Here is a 25,974-nt window from a genome sequence, read left to right on the forward strand (position 1 = left end):
CCATGAAATTAAAAGACGCTTACTCCTTGGAAGGAAAGTTATGTCCAACCTAGATAGCATATTCAAAAGCAGAGACATTACTTTGCCAACAAAGATCCGGCTAGTCAAGGCTATGGTTTTTCCTGTGGTCATGTATGGATGTGAGAGTTGGACTGTGAAGAAGGCTGAGCGCCGAAGAATTGATGCTTTTGAACTGTGGTGTCGGAGAAGACTCGAGAGTCCCTTGGACTGCAAGGAGATCCAACCAGTCCATTCTGAAGGAGATCAGCCCTGGGATTTCTTTGGAAGGAATGATGCTAAAGCTGAAACTCCTGTACTTTGGCCACCTCATGCGAAGAGTTGACTCATTGGAAAAGACTCTGATGCTGGGAGGGATTGGGGGCAGGAGGAGAAGGGGACGACAGAGGATGAGATGGCTGGATGGCATCACTGACTCGATGGACGTGAGTCTGAGTGAACTCCAGGAGTTGGTGATGGACAGGGAGGCCTGGCGTGCTGTGATTCATGGGGTCGCAAAGAGTTGGACATGACTGAGCAACTGATCTGATCTGATCTGATATCTAAAATACATGCATATATGTTGACTCATTCAATCTTTATCAAAATCTTCAGTTCAGTACAGTTCAGTTCAGTCACTCAGTCATGTCTGACTCTTTGCAACCCAGTGGACACCAGGCCTCCCTGTCCATCACCAAATCCCGGAGTTCACTCAAACTCATGTCCACTGAGTCAGTGATGCCATCCAACCATCTCATCCTCTGTCGTCCCCTTCTCCCGCCTTCAATCATTCCCAGCATCAGGGTCTTTTCAAATGAGTCAGTTCAAATGAGTCAGTTCTTCACATCAGGTGGCCAGAGTATTGGAGTTTCAGCTACAATATCAGTCCTTCCAATGAATATTCAGGACTGACTTCCCTTAAGATGGACTGGTTGGATCTCCTTGCAGTCCAAGGGACTCTCAAGAGTCTTCTTCAACACCACAGTTCAAAAGCATCAATTCTTCAGCACTCAGCTTTCTTTATAGTTCAACTCTCACATCCATACATGACTACTGGAAAAACCATAGCTTTGACTAGATGGACCTTTGTTGGCAAAGTAATGTCTCTGCTTTTTAATATGCTGTCTAGGTTGGTCATAACTTTCCTTCCAAGGAGTAAACGTCTTTTAATTTCATGGCTGCAATCATCATCTGCAGTGATTTTGGAGCCCCCCCAAAATAAAGTCAGCCACTGTTTCCATTGTTTCCCCAACTATTTGCCATGAAGTGATGGGACTGGATGCCATGATCTTTGTTTTCTGAATGTTGAGCTTTAAGCCAACTTTTTCACTCTCCTCTTTCACTTTTATCAAGAGGTTCTTTAGTTCTTCACTTTCTGCCATAAGGGTGGTGTCATCTGCCTATCTGAAGTTATTGATATTTCTCCTGGCAATCTTGATTCCAGCTTGTGCTTCATCCAGCCCAGCATTTCTCATGATGTACTCTGCATAGAAGTTAAATAAGCAGGGTGACAATATACAGCCTTGACAAACTCCTTTTCCTATTTGGAACCAGTCTGTTGTTTCATGTCCAGTTCTAACTGTTGCTTCCTGACCTTCATAAAGGTTTCTCAAGAGGCATGTCAGGTGGTCTGGTATTCCCATCTCTTTCAGAATTTTCCACAGTTTATTATGATCCACACAGTCAAAGGCTTTGGCATAGTCAATAAAGCAGAAATAGATGTTTTTCTGGAACTCACTTGCTTTTTCAATGATCTAGCGGATGTTGGCAGTTTGATCTCTGGTTCCTCTGCCTTTTCTAAAACCAGCTTGAACATCTGGATCAAAATCTTACAGAAGGTATTAATATAGAATTACTATTTATAAGGTCTTCATTTTACAGACAAGAAAAAAGAAGGAAAATGGTGTGAATTGCCTCAATGTACACAGCTATCATGGAGAAGGGAATGCCAACCCAGTCTGGTGTTTTGCCTGGAGAATCCCATGGATAGAGGAGCCTGGTGGGCTACAGTTCATGGGGTCACAAGAGTCAGACACGACTTAGTGACTAAACCACCACCACCACCACCACCACACACTATCACATTGTGGGGGGAGGTGGGGCAGGCAGTGGTCTGTTCCCCACAGTGCAGCATATGCTACAGGTGACATCTCTTTGGATTCTTATCTACTCTATCAGATAATATAATAAGCAAACAAACACCACCTGCTAGTTCTTTAGACACATGATGGAAAAGAGCTACATCATAAGGAATGGGCTGTGGTCAAGGGGTCAAGGGTTGCCCCTCATCAGCTTGTGAGCCCCTCTCTCCTCAGGCCTCAGGTTCTCACATCCAAAATGAGCAAACCAAAACCTTACAGATCACGAGATCAAGAACAGGAAGTAATGTGCATGAAAGTACTTGGTCAACTGCAAAGGCTATTTAAAAGTAAAGCTTTTTTTTTTTTTTTTTTAAACTAAAGAGCATTAGACTCATTTCAGTGGAACAAATATTGTTTCACACTCCAGTCTTTTCAATAGGGTATTGATGCTTCTCAAGTGAAGCACCATTAAGGGCCCTTTGAATCTGGTTAAACCAGTTTAGGGCTTTTTGTTTCTGCATTTTGGCTTGATATTTTTTATCATGTGGAGGAAGGATCCTTCAAAATGCATTCTAAATGTCATTTTAATAAATACATATGTTTGAGGGACATACTACAGAGTACATTCAATGCAATTATTTTGCTTCAAAAGTCAATAAAAATTATGGGGGAAGGATGGAGGAAGGGATAATTAGAGGGTTTGGGATGGACATGTACACACTGTTATATCTAAAATGGATAACCAATAAGGACCTACATAGCCCAGGGAACTCTGCTCAATGTTACATGGCAGCCTGGATTGGAAGGAAGTTTTAGGGGAGAAAGAATACATGTATATGTATGGCTGAGTCCCTTTGCTGTCCACCTGAAACTATCACAACATTGTTAATTGCCTATACTCTAATATAAAACAAAAAGTTTAAATAAAAGCCAAAGCTATGGTTTTTCCAGTAGTCATGTATGGATGTGAGAGCTGGACTATAAAGAAAGCTGAGTAATGAACAATTGATGCTTTTGAACTGTGGTGTTGAACTGTTGGTGTTGAGAGTTCCTTGGACAGCAAGGAGATGAAACCAGTCAATCCTAAAGGAAATCAGTCCTGAATATTCAGTGGAAGGACTGATGCTAAAGCTGAAGCTCCAATACTTTGGCCATCTGATGCAAAGAACTGACTTATTGGAAAAGACCTGATGCTTGGAAAGATTGAAGGCAAGAAGAGAAGGGGACAACAGAGGATGAGATGGTTGGATGGCATCACCAACTCGATGGACTTGAATTTGAGCAAGCTCTGGAAGTTGGTGATGGACAGGGAAGCCTGGCGTGCTGCACGCCATGGAGTCACAAAGAGTCAGACATTATTGATTAACTGAACTGAACTGTGCTCTACAGTAGGACCTCGCTTATTCATTCTATATATAACAGCTTGCATCTGCTAACCCCAAACTCTCAGTCCATCCTTCCCCTATATCCCTCTCTTTTGACAACCATCAGACACAACTGAGGGTCTGACCGAACTGAATGAGAATGAGAAAGATTTTATCACATCAGCATAGGATAATTTCAACTTTTTTTGTTTCTAATAAAACACTCATTCAGGAAAAAAAGCATATGCTCCATATAAATGGATAATTTGCTTCATTTTCATTATTTTAAACTCATATTTGTTAGAAAATTCATATATTATTGTATCTTTTAGTTAGGTTTGGATATTATTTTTAGCAAATGAGAAAATAATAGAATTTGAAAGGTGAAAGGTGAAAGGTAGACACAGCAAATGATGATCAGATTGTCACTTGCCATTCAGAGCTTCCCACATGGTGTCCCGAGCTTATTCACTCACTGACCCCAAACAGTAAAGAGCAAAGGTGGACAGGTCTTTAAAGCTTGTGAGATGCTTTCAAATAGGTCTCCTTTGATTCCCCTGGCACGTTAGCTGAAGAAAGTGGGCCAGGCACTGTTGTCATGATTATAAAATGGGGTATTGGAAACCCCAGGTTACTTACCAAGCAGAAAACCGCCAAGGTTGATACAATCGTCAGACTGCCAGGTTTCAATTCTTTTCACTGCGCATTTGCTGCCAGTGGACACACTGCATTTCTGTAAGGTGGACACTAAAAGTTTTGTCACTTTAGAGGCTTTCACTGCCCGAAGCATCAGACTTGGGTTAAGCCATTTGCTGTTCACGATAAACCTGCGAGGCAGGTGTTATTTTTGTCTTTGTAGCACTGGAGTGTATTTATCTGTATTTTCCCCGTTTGATTAGTGAGAAAACTGTAGCTCAAAAAATTAAGTGGCCTGTTCAATGTCACTCCTCTACTAAACGGTGAGAAATGGGAATCTGACTAAAGAATTGGTACAACTAATGGTACAATACACTATACTGTTCCCATAGCTGACTTTGTTCTTTGCTTTTTCAATTAAGAAAAGATAAAAAGTGTGGTATTCAAACAATTGAATCTGCGACTCTCATTCTCCCCTATTTCCTTTTGTATCATTAATATTCAGTATCTAACCAAACAGACTAGAAACTTCAGCACAGAATCGAGAGGCTTCTAAATGCTATTTAGAAACAGACACATTGAACTTAAGCACTAGATTTCAACCATCTCTGGGTGGGTGAGAGAGGAAAGTATATTTAGCTCTGGCTTCATGAGAATTTTATATCTTCCAGGGCTTCTGAGAACAATAATTCATGACTTTACTAATTATTACTTCTTAAAAAGGCTGAGACTTAAAATTTTCATTGTTCCCCAACAAAGCAAAGTGCTTAAAGGTTTCCTGATATAGAAAAAGAAAGTTTCTACTGAATGGCCTTTAAAATATGTTTCAAAGCTCAAAGGAGCTGAATCTTTGACATATTAATGGTAAATCTATTTTTATTAAAAAAGTCTATAAATGTGGACTGTGGCCAAGGTACGACCAGTTACTTTTTATTTTAATCTGACTCCAGAAGCATAACATGAGAGCTGAATCTGGTTTTCATAAGTTTCCTCAGGAATATAATGTATTTTATTTAATTATATATATTCCAAATATAGGTGATGAATTCATTTATCTTAAAGTTTTTAATTATTATAACATCAGCAGGATGCATCACTTTAAATTCTCTTTTAATTTCTTTCCATTTATTTATGGAGTTCAAGTATTACTTTTATTTTATATATATCTTATATATAGCATACATATTTATATAATGTATATATATTATATATATATCATATATATTATATATGAATATATATATATTCAAATATATATATGTATGTGTGTTTATTTATAAATTTCAATGGCACAATAAACATTGAAAGGAATTTGGTACAAACAAGTAACTTCAGAAGGTGTTTCTTTTGCTCTTCAAAATACCTTTTTCAAGTAACTAAACTTGCAGTTAATTTGCAAATTAAAAGGAAATCTGAATGTCACTGCTTTAGGAATCTGAATTATTGAATCTCTGTTTTCCATTGATCCAGAACCATGGCAAATAAAACATCATCCAGAACTTACTTTTCTCTTTGCTCATAAGAATTCTGCATTCTCTGCTATAAATACTGAGTGACTGTATTAGCGAAAATCATGGGAGAGGTGATTACTCTGTGCTTTCCGAGCACTGAGCACCAGAAACTTCATGAAGAAAAAAACAACTGAGCTCTGAGCCATGCAGATGAAAGAAGCATATGAGTACCAAGTAAAATGTATAAGGAATCATTGAAATTAAAGAACATGATGCTCCACGACAGGATCCAAAAACAGAAGCCTTAATTCCCTGGTGAAAAAAACTGGCAAAACACCAAAAAGCTCTGAAAAACAATGCACAGACAGAAGAACAACCCCCAAAGGTTTGTTTCCTCTTTATCTCCAACCCAAGGTACGTATCTTCCCATCACTGGAAAAGCTTTGGGAACAATGCTTACAATAGCTTAATGTTTAACTTACCCAACACATTTATTGTTATTAGCTGAAAATGTGAGTCATTTCAGCTGACACTTTGGAAAGCCACATATTAGCTTTTTGCTTATTTATTTTTCATGCATTAGATTGATCTCAAATAGTTTATGTTGACTCCAGGCAGGCTAAACATTCCCCAAGCGCCTCCTTTTCCTCTGTAGCTGGTTCTCCTCAGTTTGGCCATCCAGACCGGAGTGCAGTAATAGATTGTTTCCGAGAACACAGGACAATCTTCTTGTGACCTGACTGCTCTGCTCCTTTGTCAACAGCAGTGACAATGGGGAAGTGCTCGCAAAAGCCTATAACCCCTTTGGGGCCCCTCATGGCTGGGAGGTTCCCTCTTCCTAAACGTCATGTGCTCTGTATTATTTGTGGGCCAAACAAACATTGGCAAGGTTTCCTTTACACTCAGGTGAGTATAAGATAATTAGAATATAAAATATTGTAATTTGCTGACAAATGGGGCCATGAAGGCTACAGGGTGAATTCAGGGAGAAGAAATAGTTGGCAGGGGTGCTCATCCCTCACTTCTCGTGTCTTTGTCTAGGTGGACTTCCCTGATTTTCCGTCACAACAGTGCTATATTCTCTCCCTTTTACTTGCAAAGTCTAAGGTATAGGCCACTGCACTGCAGCACGCTCTGGACTGAGACACAACTTCTGTTCAGAAGAAGACAGGTTGAGAGATAACAAAAAGTCTTTTGAACAAGTTACAAAAATATTACATCTGCATACTTTGAGAGTGGCCATTCTGACCATGTGAAGTGGTACCTCCTTGTAGTTTTGATTTGCATTTCTCTAGTAATTAGTGATGTTTAGCAATTTTCATGTGCTTTTTGGCCATCTATACATCTTCTTATATGTATTTAGATATTCTGCCCATTTTTTTATGGGGCTATTTGTTTTTTGGATATTGAGCTGAATGAGCTGTTTGTATATTTGGGGATTAATTCCTTGTCAGTTGCTTTGTTTGCAAATATTTTCTCCCATTCTGAGGGTTGTCTTCATTTTGCTTATGATTTCCTTTGCTGTACAAAAGCTTTTAAGCTTAATTAGGTCTCATCTGGTTATTTTGTTTTTATTTTCATTACACTAGGAGGTGAGTCAAAGAGGATCTTGCTGCAATTTATGTCAAAGATTGTTCTGCCTATATTTTTCTCTAAGAACCTTACATTTAGGTTTTTAACCCATTTAGAATTTATTTTTGTGTATGGTGTTAGGGAGTGTCCTAATTTCATTTTTTTACATGTGGCTATCCAGTTTTCCCAGCATCACTTATTGAAGAGACTTTTTTTCTCCATAATTCGAAAAGACAAATGCACTCCAGTATTCACTGCAGCACTGTTTATAATAGTCAGGACATGGAAGCAACCTAAATGTCCATCAACAAAGGAATGGATAAAGAAGATGTGAGATATATATATATATATATATATAAATAATGTATTTCTCTAGTAATATATATAATATATAATATTTTTTATATATATATATATATAAAATGGAGTACTGTGTGCGTATGTGTGTTAAGTTGCTTCAGTCATGTCTGACTCTTTGTGACCCTATGGACCGTAGCCTACCAGGCTCCTCTGTCCAAGGGATTCTCTAGGCATGAATACTGGAATGCTCTAGGGGATTATCCCTAGGGGATCCTCTCAATCCAGGAATAAAACTTGCATCTCTTTTGTCTTCTGCTTTGGCAAGCAGGTTCTTTACCACTAGGGCCACCAGGGAAGCCCACAGTGTAATATTATTCAGTCATTAAAAAAGAATGAAAGAATGCCATTTGCAGCAGCCTGAATGGAACCAGAGACTGTCATAGTGAGTGATGTAACTCAAACAGACAGACAAATATCATATGATATAGCTTATATGTGGAATCTTAAAAAAAGGAAAACAAATGAGTTTATCTAGCTCAGCGGTTAAAGCGTCTGCCTGCAATGCTGGAGACCTGGGTTCGATCCCTGGGTTGGGAAGATCCCCTGGAGAAGGAAATGGCAACCCACTCCAGTATTCTTGCCTGGAGAATCCCGTGGACGGAGGAGTCTGGTGGGCTACAGTCCACGGGGTCACAAAGAGTCGGACACGACTGAGCGACTTCACTTTCTCTTTCACTTTCATGAGACAGAAACAGAGTTACAGATACAGAAAATAAATATAGCTAAAAGGGGATAAGGGATCAGGGAGGGATATATTGGAAGATTGGGATTGACATATATATGCTGCTGCTGCTAAGTCGTTTCAGTCATGTCCGACTCTGTGCGACCCCAAAGATGGCAGCCCACCAGGCTCCCCTGTCCCTGGGATTTTCCAGGCAAGAGTACTGGAGTGGGTTGCCATTTCCTTCTCCAATGCGTGAAAGTGAAAAGTGAAAGTGAAGTCGCTCAGTCGCTAAGCTGCTAAATCGACTCTTAGCAACCCCATGAACTGCAGCCCACCAGGCTCCTCCGTCCATGGGATCTTCCAGGCAAGAGTACTGGAGTGGGCTGCCATTGCCTTCTCCATATATACTCTACTACATACAAAATAGACAACTGTTAAGTATCTACTGTATAGCACAGGGAAGTCTACTCTGTATTCTGCAATGGCCTGTTTAGGAAAAGAATCTTGAAAAAAGAGTGGATATATGTATAACAGATTCACTTTGCTGTACACCTGAAACTAACACAATACTGTATATCAACTATACTCCAATAAAAATTTTAAAAAAACTATTATATCTGCATAGAAAAAATAAAAAGGTACAGAAGGTCATGATACAAAAAGTTAAAATCTTTTTTCCTTCAACCACTGGTTCTAGTAACAGATGATAGATATTGATTGCAAAGCTTTTCTATGCATTTTCCCAGAAAGTTACCTTTATATCAATATGTGTGCTCTTATTATACAAATTGCACCTTACTCTATACAAAGATTTTATATACAAAAATTGAAGGTGATCACATACGTGTGTCACTTGTTTATTCAGCAGTGCATCTTTCTGTGTCATTATGTATCTAGCTTTTTCATGATTGTATGGAGTAATGGTCTATTTTAATGGTTAAAAATTAAGTTAATATTAAAAAACGGTTCAACATTGTAATAATTATATAAGTATGAAAGCTTGTATGTATGAAAGCCTCTGATTTATAAAAATTCCATCATTAGTAATAGAAATGAGTATTTTACAGGTTATTCTTCATCTTGTTTGCTGTTTAGTATTTCTGTATCAATTATGTTTCAACGTAGGCCTCTGGTAACAGAAACCAGTACAACTTTTATTGCTGTGACATTTTTCTCTTTTCTCATCACAGAATCTCATCCTGGCTTCTTGGCTCCACTGACACTGGTGACTGGAAGCAAGGCTCGCCTTTTCTTCCCTACTCTTGACCTAACCCCAGTCAACCGTGTCCATGCACTTCCGGCACAGTTCTCATCAGCAGACAGTTCCTGCTGGCTCATCTTTTCCCTGCAGTGGGGCTCAGGGCATTAACTAACCCAAGTACCTGGAAGAAAGGAGACGACGAGCTATATAATTAAAAGTCTGTTCCTTCGGTACTGTGCCTTTTCCAGTTCAGCAGTTCTCTCTGAGAAACAGCAACAGAGGCCAAATTATGACTGGCCAACTTCGGACTCTCTGAGTCGCGGCTCCCCGCTGTGGAGTGGGGTCAGGTGTTCCATCAGGATGGAGCCCCTGGACCTGGCAGGCAGTTGAGTGAGCGGCAGAGCTGATTTAGACAGGCGCTCACCCAAACAATAGTACTGAAATTTTTAGTTGGCTCACTCAGCTCGTCTCATTGACGAAAAGTGAAATGTGCTAAGGGGAGTATTATTAGCTTTCAGCTTGCCATAAACTGTTGAGGGAACAAGCCACAAAGGAAATGTTCATCTGCAGCAAGATGATAAACAGGAGGAGGATGCCGACCACGAGGGCGTATTCCTTTTAAGGCTTATGCGTTGCAAACGACATACGCACACATACACGTTGCAAACGACACACACACACGTTGCAAACGACACACACACACGTTGCAAACGACACACACACGCACACACCCCTCCTTAGTATGTGTTTCCCCGAGGGCATATTTTTGCGTAACAATACATTTGGTGAGACCACAGCAGCTGCGTTCTCCCCGCCCCAGAATCGGTGCCCGAGCCCGGCTGCGGCCTCTCCACCGTCACTGCTGCGGCCTCAATCCTCGTCACGGAGGCGGGGGCGGGGGCGGGCAGGCGCGGGAGCGCGGCGGCACCGGAGCATCCGAATTCCCTCCGCGGCCGCCGATTGGGCAGGAGCCGGGAGGCGGTGGCAGCCCCTCGGCTCCGCTCGCGGTAGCTGCAGGGAGGTGGCCATCAGGGCGCGCCGGGCCGGGGGCGCGGGGTCGCCGCCACCGCCTGGGTCCCTCGGCCGAGCCGGCGCTGACACCATGGTGAGTGGTCTCGGCCGCTCGGACCGCGCCTCCCGCCAGCCGGGCCTGGCTGCCTGAGGGAACCGGCCGAGCGCCGAGGAAGCGCGCTGGGGGCCCCGGGAGCGCAGCGCTGGCAGCGGGGCGGCCTTGCGTTTGCCTGCATCCAGAGCGGGTAGACGGGAAAGTCGGGGGTTAGCTGCGGGGGCGGTTGGTGCCTGGCTTCCCGGGTGTCCGCACGGCGCGCGCCTTCCCGAGCTCCGGAAGGGGACGAGCGGCCGAGGCGCAGGGGCGCCCGGCCAGGGCCGGCCCGCGTGTGTGGGTCTGGGCGCTGCGGCCGGAGAGGCGTCGGGCTCGCGCCCCCTCCGCCGAGCTCTCCTGGGGCGCAACCTGCCTTGGCGCGGGGACAGGTGAGCGTGGGAGGGGGTGGCCTGGGGATGGGGCGGACAATGACGGAGACGAGCTGCCCCTGAATGGGGCGGAGGTTGCGCCTCTGTACTACCCCTCCTTAGCACCCGGACCTCAAATAGAGCGGAAGAAGGGGGCAGGGTACTAGGTTCCCCGGCGCCGTGGCGGCAGTTGCGGCGGCCTGGCCCCCAATCCCCTTCCCACCGCAGCCGGTCCCTGACTCTCGGGTCTTCCTGTCCCGCAGTATGGATTCGTGAATCACGCGCTGGAGCTGCTGGTGATCCGCAACTACGGCCCTGAGGTGTGGGAAGACATCAAGTAAGTGTAGGGTCCCCGCGCCCCGCCGCGCCCCCACTTCCTGCCGGAGGCGCGCATCCTCGGAGCAGCCGCGCTCCCACGCTCCCGAGCCTGGCCGGGGGTGGCTGGGTGGGGCGGGGCGGCCCTGGGGTAAGGATCCCCAGGGTCACCGAGGCCTCTCAACCCGGCCGAGCGTGGGAACGCGCTGCCCGTGCCCTGGCGGCTCCCAGGCTCCGAGCCCGGGAGGCTCCCACGCGCAGGGGCCCCGGGGACCGCAGAGGCCTCCGCAGGAACGAATGAAGACGGCTCGCTGGTCGTTCACACAGTTTGCAGACTTGTACGATAAATAGGGAAGCCTTTTCCGTCTGCTGAAATTCACTTTTGAGACTGCCTATCGAGCAACTGTGAGTCGACCTCGTTTATTCGTCTGAAATAAAGTGAATCCCCCACCCCGTTTATTTTTGGTTTCTATTACCGCGGTGAGGCAGGAAGGTATCCTAGTTTTCGTCTGGAGCTGTGAGCCCAGTGCTTGGGATGTGAACGGAAACAGCGCAGCCACTGGGGGTTTCAACCTGCTGCAGTGACGGTCACCAGCTCTCTGAACACCTTGAGCATTTCAGTCCAACAGAGATCTTTTTCTCTCTCTCACTCTGGTAGAATTTGCCTTTCACTTGTACGGTTTGACCACAACCAAGCAGCCACATCAAAAGCCACCATTATGTGGACTTGCATTTTGGGACAGCCCTGTAACTGTCATGTTCAGTTAGAGGGACAGAGAGTGGAGAATCCCAGGGACAGGGGAGCCTGGTGGGCTGCTGTCTATGCGGTCGCACAGAGTCGGACACGACTGATGCGACTTAGCAGCAGCAGCAGCAGAGTGGTACCCAGGTGGACAGAGAACACACTGTTATTATTTACTGTCTTTTCCTGTGCTCACTGATTTCATTTTGTTGTATCAAGTAGGTGATGGCTTTCATGCTGTTTTTTCCTAAGTATATTACAGTTAGTGGCGGTGAATTCTAACAGGCTGTATTATGAAGTTGCACGACAGTGATTTCTTACACAGATCTGTTTCTATGGAAATTACCAGAATTAAATATATAGCAGTAGACTGCAACTTTTCCTTCCCTTGGGTCAGTATCCTTGAGCATTATTTCGTGTTCCCTGAGCCGTTTATGTTACCACGGAGTGCATCTGCATGCTATAAAGAGAAGTAGGGGTTTTGTGATTATGGGGGTCAATCAAATAAGAATCTAGGCACTAAAGCTTACTTTGGGACTTGAACTCTCTACCTTATTACTACCTTCATAATTTTTACTTTGCTTGGCAGATAGTTACAGAGAGGCAGGGATCAAGAGAAAGATTTTTCACAATGTAACCTATGTATAAGACTATTTTAAAGTCATTTTCTTTGTGAATTTATGAAGGCATCATGTATACCAACCATGTGGTAATTTCTCATCCATAAGAGAAATTCCCAAATTTCCTAGTGGATGTGTGATGACAATGAATATATTCAGAATTTTCAGAGCACAGGATAGCTCTTGTGGTTAAACAGTCTTATGCATAATTGGATTTAGAACATGTGTCTTCCTCATTATAGATTTTGATGAAGTCCAATACAGAAATGAAAAATTGTACTTCATAGAGAAAAGTGTAGGAAATTTAGAAATGAAAATTATCAAGTGCTTCATTTATACTGGCCATATTTTCCACAGAGGTGGTCAGAAATATCTAACGATTTACAAATTCCCTTGATGTGAAACCTTAACTCTGCCAAATCACACTAAGAATGTTCTTGCATTCTTTTTACAAATGTATTAATTTTAGTTAAACATCAATATCTTCTAACTCATGAATTTATTTTTAAGTTTCATCAAACAGTATTCTTCATCTGTTTAAGTGCTAATAATTTAAATCAGATGAAATTTTTTTTTTTCTGGTAAAATGGAGCAAATCATATGAACCTTTTTCAAGGATTATGTGCCCCTGCAAGAGAAATGCTATTAGTTTTACTAGTGTTTGCAGTTCAGGTATTAAGTTTGACTTTTTTTTATGGTTTCAGCATCCCTCCTGTTAGGGTCCATTTTGTCTTGGATACAATTTAGTATCCGGATGAGAGAACCTTGCTGAGTTTTCTCCATGGAGGGCCTTAGAACAGTTCATTGTTGGGACCCCTGAGGGATCCCTGGAAGAGTATATGCTTAGAGCCTCAGAGATCCTCACTGCCTGGGCCAGGATGGGAGACTTTGGCAGGGTTTAACTTTGAAATGCTCCCTGGGAGATTCTGAGTTCTCCTCTGACCTCACCACCTACTCCAGGGAGGATCTCTGTAGTCATGGGTCCAAGATACTTTCAGTTGTACCTTTTTATGAAAACTGAATATATGAAAAACACTTTTTTTTTCATCTCAGTAAATACCAAACTCCTCTAGCTTCCTTTTTGCACTGTGAAAAGCTATCTAAATTGATGTTTATAAAATTTCATATCATACTCTTTTGGTGTAGGAGGAAATGGCCATCCATCCTTCTTCAGAAAGGGTACCAAACATTTAATGACAAGTAAAATCCAAAGTAACAGATTCCAGACAGAAAATCCTAAATGGTAAGAGCCAGAAATACTTCATTGTAAACTCCCTATCCACTTACACTCTTACCAACAGTATAACCATTTCACAAGAATTTTAAATTCCACTGTTAAAGAAAAAGAAAGATTGTCAAGACTGAGGGTCAGCAAACTTTCTCTTAAAGGGCTAGATAGTAAATATTATAAGTGTTGCAGATCAAGAGTCAATTTTGAAGATATTATGTGTATCATCTTTAAAATGTAACCATTAAAAAATGTAAAAGCCATTCTTAGATCCCAAAATGGCAAAACCCGGCAGTGGGTGGGACTTGACTCACGGATTGTCGTTTGCCCTCTGATCTAGATCATAATTGCATGTAAAAAAGCCAAAGAGACTTCTGAATCTCCCTCAGATCCTGTTTTGTTCGTTTCCTTTCAGTTTTGAGATGGCCCTTTCTGGAAGCCATGCTTCCTAAGTGATGAGAAATATCAATCATTGTTTCAGGAAAACATGAAACCAGGATATATGTGTGCATATATGTGTGTATATATCTAATATATATATATATGTATATATTAGAAAAGCACCTAAATATGTAATTTAATAACCATTTCTGTCACCCTGCCATTGACCCTGGCTAGACTAACATTGATTCAAACTACTGGGTTCAGAATCTTGGTATGAGATTTGGAAATGAACTAATGGCTCTGTTACTTGATAAGTTTTGGAGTGAGTTCCTCTAGAAGACTGCCAGGAAGATGACTCCCCTGTGTAAAGAATGCATACGTATTTGGTATGTTTTTATGTGATTTACCTATACAGGACAGCATACTTTTTTCATTCATTGACTCAAGTCTTCTTTCATTCTCTAGTTAAGCTTATTTTTAAGGAGCATAGTCAAGTGTTTGAGTAATGAGAATAGAAAGTTTATGATATGTTAGTTTCTACTGTATGGCAAAGTGAATTAACTATACATATACATATATCCCCTCTTTTTGGATTTCCTTTCCATTTAGGTCACCACAGAGCACTGAGTAGAGTTCCCTGTGCTGTACCGTAGATTTTCATTAGTTATCTATTTTATGCATACTATCAATAGTGTATATATGTCAATCCCAATCTCCCAATTATTTCCATCCTCCTTTTCCCCCTTGGTATTCATGAATTTGTTTTCTACATCTGTCTGTTTCTGCTTTGCAAACAAGATCATTTATATTCCAATAAAAATAATTTAAAAAAAAAAGGCTGAATAGAATCACCTCCAAATAGCAATTGAGAACAAAGAGTGGCAGAACTTCCATGTTTTATGTATTAGTTTTTGTTTATTTTGGTTTTTCTTTTCTTTTTTAGCATTTTTAAATTGAAGTATAGTTGACTTACAGTCTCATGTTGATTTCAGGTATATAGAACAGTAATTCATTTATACATAAATATATGTGTGTATGTATATATTCATTTTCGGAGAAGGCAATGGCAACCCACTCCAGTACTCTTGCCTGGAAAATCCATGGAGAGAGGAGCCTGGTAGGCTACAGTCCATGGGGTCGCTAAGAGTCCAACACGACTGAGCAACTTCACTTTCACTTTTCACTTTCATGCATTGGAGAAGGACATGGCAACCCACTCCAGTGTTCTTGCCTGGAGAATCCCAGGGACGGGGAAGCTTGGTGGGCTGCCGTCTATGGGGTCACACAGAGTCAGACACGACTGAAGCGACTTAACAGCAGCATATATTCATTTTCAGACACTTTTTTTCTTACAAGTTATTATAAAATACTGAGTATAGTTTCCTGTGCTCTATCTTTCTTTTTCATCTTCTTTTTTTCACAAAGGAAACCCATGTTGATTTGGAAAGCTTCCCCCAAAATGTGTATGATATAATCCTTGCTTTCAAATACAGTCTAGAGATATCAGACTGTTTCTAATCTTATTATATCTTGATTTTTTTTGCCTGTAACTCAAATGTGGAAACATTTGGCTGTTGGACAGTATATTCTGATCTTCCAGTTTTGAAAATAATGCTCCTTGGTGAATTTGCTAATCACGAATTAATCATTATGGTTCATGTAAGCAGATGCTTGGCTGTAGGCTAGTTATATGTGACTTTCCCAGTTGCATAAACTTCCCAAGACTAAACTCTATAAGGAAATGGATAATAACTACTTCATGGGGTTTTATATTGAATGATGTCTGCAAAGTGCTTAACACAGTTCTTGATGAATAAGTGCTTAGTAAATGGTAGCTGTTACTTGTGTTACTCTAGAACCAGAGTTTTCAGGTTTTCCCTTTCCAGGTCCCCTGAAAGATAAGAAGCACCCTTACATGACAATAACTGATTGATTCCGCATACTATAGCTGTTTAAGTGTGCACTCATTGCTCTAGGACAGGTAGTGACTTCTTGTCATTTGACTTTCTCTTTCCCTTTCTCCATCTCATGCAGCTGGTACCTGCCCTTTGGATTTGAGGTGCTCTGAAATGCTCATCTTCTCCTTCCCAGCTCTGAGCACTTTCATTTCTTACTATGATGGCCCCCATCGAGTTTTCTGCGTCTGACTGGTCCCACTTCTCCCCCTTCTGCACATTATGGGAAGACTTAATCTCATGATGTTTTTCTGCTGAAGCTTTACTTTGGAATCAATCCTACATTATATTCTTCCACCTCCCAGTCTCTATCTGTTATTTGAAGATGCAGTGTATGTTCTTTTTCTTTTTTTTTAATTCATTAGTTTTTAATATTTTGGATCCCATGTGTAAGTCATAACATACTGTATTTGACTTTCTTTGTCTGACATTTCACTGAGCATCATACCCTCCAGTTCATCCATGTTATTGCAAATGGCAGAATTTTATTCATTTTTATGGCTAGTAATATCCCATTGTATATATATATTGCATCTTCTTTATCTATTCATCTGTTGATGGACACTTAGGTTGTTTCTATATGCTCTTTTTTTGATTTAGTTTTGTATTTTAGGCTGTACCATGCAGCATGCAGGATCTTAGTTTCCCTACCAGGAATTGAACCTGTGCCCTCTGCATTGGGGGTGTGGAGTCTTAAACACTGGACTGCCAAGGAAGTCCTCGTATGCTCTTAATATTCATTTTATCAAAACAAAACCAAGTCAAGTACCATATTTTGCCTTGTTTTAATCAGATTTTCATATACCCGTGGCAATATAATTAAATTTTTATACCTTCCTGTATTCTTGCTCAAGTGGGTTTTAAAATATTAAATCCTTTTTATTATAAAAGCTGTTTAAAATTTCCGAAGTCCTCTCCTCACTAATTTCACATGAGTGCCACAATACCCATTTGAAGTAAGAAAGGCCTTTCTAGCTCATTTTTTTCCAACTTTATTGAGATATAATTGGCACATAACACTGTGTAAGTTTAATGTGTTTTATGTATGGTTTAGACACATTTTTAAATTGCAGAACGATTCCCACCATAATATTCACTGAAACTTCCATCCTGTGGCATAGTGACTATTTTTTGTGGTGAGAAGGTTTAAAACCTACTCTCTTAGCAGCGTTTAAGTCTGGGATACAGTGTTAGCTGTAATCACCAAGCTGTGCACTGATACCCAGACCTATTCATCTTGTAACTGGTTGTCTGTACTCTTGGAGCAACACCTCCCTGTTTCCCCACTTCCAACCCTACTGACCACTCTACACTGTTTCTCTGAGTTTGTCTGTTTTACTTTCTACATAAATAAGTGAGCTCAGTGCTCTTTGTTTAATGATAAAGTTGAGTCTCAGGAGGTGGAATGACTGTCTAAGGAATGACGTCAGAAAACTGTAGACTCAGACCAGGCTCTGCTCTTCTGATGGCAGATCTTCTGTTCCTTTTAAGATAGAAAGTGTGAAAAGTGTTAGTTGCTCAGTCATGTCTGACTCTTTGTGACCCCATGGACTGTAGCCCACCAGTCTCCTCTGTCCATGGAATTCTCCAGACAAGAATACTGGAGTGGGTTGCCATTTCCTTCTCCAGGAGATCTTCTCAACCCAGGGATTGAACCTGGGTGTCCTGCTTTGAAGGCAGATTCTTTACTGTCTGAACCACGGGCACAATACCAAAAAAATAGGAGCTAATGAAGTGACATACAAACATGAAGCCATATTCATTTCATCCCCAGAAACTTCCTCAGTACAAATAAATGAATACATTGCTTTAAAAAATAGGTGAACTAGATAATTGTTACAATCAAGACCTTTTTCTTTAGAAAGACCTGCTGGTCAACCTGGAAGGTGGAGGGAGGCCCAATGCGTCCACTGGAAGCCACCTATGCCTGTGGAACTGGGTGCTTAGGGCAGACCCCTTTTCATGACCCCCAGGGAACCCGAGGTCCTAATCTCAGGGCCTTTCTTTGATGGTCTGAAGTATCCCCCAGCCAAACAATCTGGGTTTTTGTTTTCCTTATATCTGTCATCTTTGCGAAATTGAAAAAAAATCATAGATGCATATTACTTAATTACGTGTCAGAGGAGGAGCTTTGTCCATTAACAGGAGTGGCTGAGGAGTGGCCTGAGGATCTGTATTCCCCTCTCATTCCCAGACCTGCATGGATGAACATTGACTGACCTTGGTCCTGGTCCCCACAAACAATGTCCTTCCTTCCCTTGCTGCTCTCCAGAGTGAGAAGGTCTTGCAGATGTTTCTTGTCAGTATGTTGGAAAGTGATGGTCATAGTTGATACTGTGCAGACATCACCAGGAAAACACACTTAAGGAAAACTCTAGAACCGGCCCCATTCAGAGGCTGATGACTGCCAGGATATAGGGCCGGGGGGCTTTTCCATCGTTGCTTTGTTTCTTTGTTCATTCAACAGAAAACAGGGGAAACAGTGTCTCTGTTTATGTCTGGCCAAGTGGAGTGGCTTTTTCTATATTGATACTGAGATTAGAGGCGTCTACTATATGAAAAAGGGAAACTTTTTTTTATGTGTAAGAAATTTTATTGTGATACAGACATTTTTCTTATAGGAATGTAGCTTAAAGAGTAATTTAAAGTATATAGAAGGATTTAACCATAACGATATTGAACACAGTCCCTTATAATAGCAAAGTAGTAGGAACAGTGAAACTAATCAAAGATAGAGAACTGTTTATTTGTATACTGGTTTTAAAAGGTGTTTCAGAGAAATATAAGACACAACAAGGAAGAGGTGATCTGACACGCATTTTAAAAGGAAACGGATCAGTATTTCTTGAGAGACCCGACAAATTTTTTCATCGAAAGTTTATTAATGAAATTAATTCAAAGTTAATGTCTTTGAAATTACTGAGATAATTATGGATTCAAATGCAGTACTAAGAATTGATGGTCAGAAGCCATGACCTTCTTTCCCCTAGTATGTTTCAAACTGTAGTATAATGACATTAATACATCCATCTTATTCGTATTTTTCAGTTTTACTTAAAACCCTTTATGTGTATCTGTTTGATTTTATCACATGCACAGGTTCACATATCCACAACCACAGTCAAGATACAGAACATTTCCATCACCACAAGGATCCCTCATGTTGTCCTTTATAACCTGGAAAGGGAAACATTCTGACACGTTTATTGTTCCTTTTTGTTACTGTGCATTTGGTTGTGCTGGAGAGTCTGATCTGTTGCCACTTATTGTTGAGTCATGAAATGCTACCTTGTTCCTCTGACCACAGAGATTCTTTGTGGTCAGTCTTCAAATCAGCCAAACATGGGAACGATCAGCCCTCAAGCCCCACTTGCTCTCAGCACCCTAGCCTCGTGGGCAAGTTTTCAAACCAGTTTTCAAGTTCCTCAACCAGGCTGACCTTTCCCATCCAGGAGGGCGACACCTGTGCTTGGAAGGGTCTCACTCCATGCTCCCCACTCCTGCCCCCAAATGAAAATATTTCCCAGCCTTAAGGAGGTGAGAAAAAAATCTTACTTTTTTATTTTTTACATTTTTATCTTTAAAATTGAGGTATAGTTGTCTTACAATGTTGTGTTGGTTTCTGCTGTACAATGAAGTGAATCAGCCGTATGTATACATACATCCCCTCCCTCTTGAGCCTCCTTCCCCCCCTGACCCCTGCCATCTCGTCACAGAGTGCCAGGCTGGGCTCCCTGTGTTATACAGCAGCTTCGCACTGGCTGTGGTTTATGTATATTGGTGGAGATATGTCAATCCTACTGTTTCAATTCGTCTGACACCCCCAACCCATGTCCACATGTCTGTTCTATGTGTCTGTGTGTGTGCTCAGTCGTGTCCGACTCTTTTGCAACCCCAATGGACTGTAGCCCACCAGACTTCTCTGTCCATGGGATTTTCCATGCAAGAACACTGGAGTTGGTTGCCATTTTCTACTTCAGGAGATCTTCCCGACCCAGGGATTGAACCCGGGTCTCCCACATTGCAGGCAGATTCTTTTACCACTAGCGCCACCTCTACAAATCTTACTTAAGGTACGGCTTCTTTCACCTCCAGAACTGTACTTTTCCTTCATAGTACGCGCACAAGTTTCTACTTACTTATTTGTGCTGTTATTTGATTGCTCTCTGTCTTATCCCACCAAGCTGTAGCATCTATAGCTAGCAGAAGGCCTCTGTGTGTGTGTGTAATATATGTGCATTAATTATCTTTCAGATTTTCAGAGAATAGAGCACGTCTGTATGTATCACACGTATTTCTTTCCTGTAACAAGGATTTACTATGTCAGAATGGTGACATCTTCAGCTTCTATTTAATAAAATATAAGCTCTGTTGAAATGGGCATTTCTTATATAAGCAATAGCAGAAGATATAGCAGTAAATTATAACATCTCTATTTGGAAGGGTCAGAGTTCACACATGGATATAATAAAAGGATTAAGAACACTGCTTTTGGATTACCAATTGCATAAACCCTCAAGACACTGGGTTGGATTCAGGACAAGACTGACTCCTTTAGCAAGTGTCTCAAAGGCAGGCCTGTGTGGTTCTGTTTAAAGGCTGTGTCTAGATTGTAGATGGGCTTCCCTGGTGGCTCAGCTGGTAAAGAATCTTGCAATGTGGGAGACCTGGGTTCAATCCTTGGGTTGGGAAGATCCCTTGGAGAAGGGAAAGGTTACCCACTCCAGTATTCTGGCCTAGAATTCCATGGACTGTAGTCCATGGGGTCACAAAGAGTCGGACATGACTGAGCGACTTTCACTTTCACTTTCAGACTGTAGGTAGATGTCTATGATGCTGAAAGTAAATTTTGAAACCGGATGAGGATGCTCCCCAGGACCTGCAGTATTGACTCTAACAGCTCATGTACGTAGGACACTCACCATGTGTTCTGCAGTCGTGGTCCTTTTTAGGCTTCGTTCTTGTTAACTCACATAATCCTCACGCCCACCTAGAGGACAGATTTGTTCTTATTCTTATTTTAGAAATGAGGGAACTGAGGCTTCATGACTAACTCCTACCTCAAGCCACCCATGTCTTAATCATCAGAGCAGAGACTGGGGCACAGGTGGGCTTGTAATGATAGTACTATGTGCTTTCCCGTAAACACGAAGGACTCAACAAGTTTCTCTTTTCCAAAGACAACATAGCATGAGGATGGGCAGCATACATGTGTGTTACTACTACTGTCTTTGTTTTTGTTTTCCTATACTTTTCACGCACTTGTGCAGGTACATGTGGTTGTTACATTTTTAAAGGTGGATTTACTCAGAAATAGGGCTTCCCAGGTGGCACGAGTGGTAAAGAACCTGCCTATGCAGGAGACATAAGAGACTTGGGTTTGATCCCTGGGTTGGGAAGATCTTCTGGAGGAGGGCATGGCAACCCACTCCAGTATTTTTGCCTGGAGAATCCTCATAGACAGAGGAGCCTGGCAGGCTACAGTCCATAGGGTCACAAAGAGTCAGACATGATTGAAGCGACTTAGCACGTACTCAGAAATAGAACATCTACATCTACAAAGAATATCAGAGATTCAGGACTTTTGAGCAGCTTGTGCGGTTTTGGAAACACTCTGAGCTGTGGTGCTTGTGAGCAGAGTTCAGGATGAAGGACACACAGGGCTGAAGGAGTCATTTGTCTTATGAAGCTGCTGAACAGGGCTCCTTTGAAATGTTTGAGATTGTGTTTTCAGAACTGGGACAATTTTCTTATGAGATTGTCTTGTGCCACCACTGGACATAGTCAGAAAAAAATACCGTTATGTATCCAGAGTGGGTCTTTGGTTAAACCTGTGTTGCCTGTGAAAGGATGACTGTCATCACTTACAGGACTTGGATGAATGAAGACACTGGCCTTGGAGGACTGACCTGCACCATCTGGTGAGTGGTCAGAGCATAAGGCCTCTCTCCTCCAAATCCCCTCAACTTAGTGTCTTCTTTAGGGACTCAGGCTTCCCTGGTGGCTCAGACAGTAAAAATGTCTGCCTGCAATGCGGGAGACCTGGGTTTGATTCCTGGGTCGGGAAGATCCCCTGGAGAAGGAAATGGCAATCCACTCCAGCACTCTTGCCTGGAAAATCCCATGGATGGAGGAGCCTGATAGGCTACGGTCCATGGGGTCACAAAGAGTTGGACACGACTGAGCGACTTCACTTTCACTTTCTTTCACTTTCACTTTAGGGACTCAGACTTTCTGGGAATCTTCAGATCATGCTATTGAAAATCGAGGGGCCGTTAATACTTCACAACTGCTCCCAGAAAAGCAGTGTAGATTTTTAATTTGTAAATGACATAAGTAGTTATTATCTGTGCTTCATGGTGGGAGGTTTTAATTTTAATGATTGGACACAACCCAGCCTTGAGGATGTCCTTACCTCTCTGTAAATTAGACAGACCATCCTGGGATTTATTGTCAAGACTCTGCATACTGTCTTTAAATACAGCTTGTGGTGGGGTAACAGTGTTTATAGGATCAGCAGCCCTGGGAGCTGTCATGAGTCGGGTTGATTGATATGAGCTGATTTTTCTGCCTGAGACCAGACTTTGAGACTCCTGTATTCAAGACGCCTGTGGTTAGCCTCTCTGGTATTAGAATTCCTGTTCTCACACCTCCCTAGGAAGCTTCTTTGCCTACTAGCCCCCAGTTTCTGTAGTATACTTAACTTACCTGAAAGTTTTATAATAGCAGGAACTCAGCATCAGAATATGAATTCAGTTTCTGTCCATTCACATCCCTTAGGCAAGGAAAATCCCTTAGGTTTGAGTTCTGAGAAATGCTGCCTGGATATTTCTCACAGCTTTTATACCTACTTAAAAAAGATAAATAGTAAAGACATCCCTCAGTTTGAGAATAAATTGGACTTCTACCAGTAATGTTTGATTGTTTGATTTTTGGTAGGAAGTTTGGAAATGTGTGGAGGATATTTAATTAATTCATTTCTTTTAAAACATGCACACATTCACTGAGTGCATATTCTAATCTAAGCACCTGTGTTTAGACATTAGTGATTAAAAACAAAACCAAAACCACAAAAATCCTACCATAATAAACATGCCCTTGTGGGAAAAGGTAATTTGTGTAAGTAAATGATCAATTTAAATTCCAGCAAATAGCCATCTCAAAAGTAAGTAGGAAATCAGTTGCTCCTGGGAAAATTTTTCATGGGCACAGGCTCAATTTTCAAATACTTTTTATGGCCACAAATGTATAGAATAGAATTGTTTCCTGTTTTGTCTCCAGGTGAAAGTCAGGACTTTATTTTTAAAGCTCTTTGGAGAGATGGAGCTTGCTTTGTTTTGGCTGCCTGAAGTCATGCATTCTGTCAGCTAATGACACATTGCGTACAGCTTTGGTTTAATGGTTTGGATGCTGAGTGGACCCTCCCCCCTTCTTCCACTCGCTGTTTCCTTGTCCTCCTCCTGCTCCCTGCTCCATCTTCCCCACCTTCTGACTCTTGCCAGTTAGATGTTTGGGGCATTGAGTGTGTGAAGAGCCCTCTCCCTAGATGGGTTGTGCTGCTGTTGCTTGGTTCTGCCTATGAGGAGTGAGCTTGCGCGTCCTCTGGGGACATGGGGTGAGGCTGGTCCTTCTTCCCCCTGCTGTGCAAGGGAAGGCTGTGACCTGGGATGCAGATGAAACCAGGTCATCATCTTTCTATCTGGGTTTACTTGGTTGAAGAAAATGCCCTTTTACCTCATCTGGACTCACTTAGGCCAACTTAAAACAAAGCTCTCTCTAAATATTTATCACTGTCTGCAGATTTCTTTCATAAAATAATGCGCTAGCCAGAAAGAGCTAATGCTTAACCCCCAAACAATTGTTAAGTATACAGGTAAAGATAACACACCCTGCTGTTAGTCACACTGGAAATTGTGGAAACCTATATTTGTTTGGGTTTATCCAAGGGATTTTTATAATTATGGGAAACAACAGAATGTAATCACACAAACCCAGATCATTTGATGATAGCAGTTTCATTGATTGCCATTTGATAGATAAACAGTATTGAATACAATTTAAACCAATTTGCCTATGGCTTGATATGGTACTTTTTTGTCACCTAAAAATCATTGGAGGAGAAAAAGTCTTTGATTTTCAGGAAAGTTTTCTATCATATTTCTCAGAGAAGCCTGTGTTTTCCTCACATGTAAAAAAAGTATGCTTTAAAATGTATCAACATACAAAACAAAATTGATGCTCAAAAATATATTCTGAATAAACAATGAGTCTATAAAATTTGGTCAAGGTGTATGGCAGAATTTGGGTAATTTAAGCACAAAAGGAACTCTACATGTAAAAAATAAATCAAATATTGTTAGAAATGATGTATCTGTATGTTTGATTGATCCTTTGCTTTTAATGAGAAAAACACTTGAAAGTTGTGGGATGAGAAAGTGAAGGACAGAGAATAAGGTAATATTACCTAGATTATGGACGGTGTTCATGTGATCTGAATAGTAGCTCACATCCCAACTTATCCTACATTTGTTGGTCACCCTCTGTGATTCTGGGTAGCTGGTGAAAACACATTTTCTTCCCTCAGAGATCAGGTACATCTGAGGGATTGTTGTTATCACATCTGTGCTCTCTAGAGGCCAAAATGTTTGGCAGCATAGAGTCTGAACAAGCCTAACTTTACCTTTAAGTTAGAAGAAAAGCAGTGTTGAGAATTGAGACATTCTCTCAAAATGTCTACTGGCTCCAGTGCAAGTTGCTGGAGAGTAATTTTTTGGATATTTACTTCTTTTGCACTGTAAATTCTCCTGCTCAGTTTAATGGAGGAAACCAATTATCAATGAAATGTTTGTAATATCCTCAATTAGCTTTTACTCCGAAAAAGGAAGAATTTGAAGAATGGGCTACAGAAAGAATTGAGCTGGGTCCAGAGAGATTAGATCCTAGACATAAATGGTCTCCTGGAGCCTCTGCTCGGACATAACTTCAGGATGCCTCGCATGGTCACTACATACCCTTGCATCCTGCCCCTCCTCCTACATCCCCACTTGTCCCTTCATCCTGATCTCATAATAAATTATAAAATTTGCATATATATTATGTAAACATAATAACTTATACAGATTGTAATAATATATGACCTTAATACTTCCCTGGTGGCTCAGAGGTTAAAGTGTCTGCCTCCAATGCGGGAGACCCGGGTTCGATCTCTGGGTTGGGAAGATCCCCTGGAGAAGGAAATGGTAACCCACTCCAGTATTCTTGCCTGGAGAATCCCATGGATGGAGAAGCCTGGTAGGCTACAGTCCACGGGGTTGCAAAGAGTCGGACACGACCCAGCGACTTCACTATACACTATGACCTTAATAACATATGCTTATTGTTTGTTTCCACCAGCTAAAGTGTAAACTCTAGGAGGACACGGATCTTTATGTTTCATTCATTGATACATTAAACATGCTCTGAAGAGTGCATGGAGCATAATAGATATTCAGTTATTTGTGGCAAGACTTCTCCCCCAGGGGAAAAAAAGAAAAAGGGTGACCCAAAGATTTCTGAGATGAAAGCAAATAAGGAATACTAAGTTTATTGAATAATTTATCGGAATTCAGTGTGAAATTTTTGAGAGGGTGATTATTTCCTTTCACGTACTACTATTTATACTTTAGGCTCCCTCCAGGGAGCATGTTGGGCTGATTATTCCAGGAAGTAAGGCTTAAAAGATAAGGGTACTTATTTTATTAAGGCAAGAAAAAGAAGAGTGATGCATTGACTCATGGTTAGGGGATTTCTAGGGAAATGGCCATTTCTCTGCTTTATGCAGAATTTTGTATTCTGTTTAACAGTTATGAATTGATGACTGTTTCTGAAAATCTAAGTGCATTACAAAAATTTATGTTTGATTTATTCCAGTTGGAAGAAAAAAAGTAGGGCATAG

At 41.5% G+C, this 25,974-nt stretch overlaps 1 protein-coding gene across 3 annotated transcripts in view; it reads left to right on the plus strand.

Annotated features, from left to right (window-relative positions):
• Positions 1 to 10,162: 10,162 nt before the first annotated feature.
• GUCY1B1 (guanylate cyclase 1 soluble subunit beta 1) overlaps positions 10,163 to 25,974 on the plus strand; it is a 62,866-nt gene continuing 47,054 nt past the window's right edge. Inside the window, exons 1-2 of one of the 3 annotated variants that reach the window (XM_070386418.1) lie at positions 10,163 to 10,431; positions 11,060 to 11,133. In XM_070386418.1, coding sequence (XP_070242519.1) covers positions 10,429 to 10,431; positions 11,060 to 11,133 — 77 coding nt within the window. In that variant the 5' untranslated portion in view covers positions 10,163 to 10,428. Of the gene's footprint in view, positions 10,432 to 10,798; positions 10,818 to 11,059; positions 11,134 to 11,385; positions 11,517 to 25,974 lie in introns of those variants that run through there. The other 2 variants (XM_070386420.1, XM_070386419.1) reach the window with 2 other exon arrangements.

Source organism: Bos mutus, chromosome 17 (assembly GCF_027580195.1).
Source record: "Bos mutus isolate GX-2022 chromosome 17, NWIPB_WYAK_1.1, whole genome shotgun sequence".
Taxonomy (NCBI): domain Eukaryota; kingdom Metazoa; phylum Chordata; class Mammalia; order Artiodactyla; family Bovidae; genus Bos; species Bos mutus.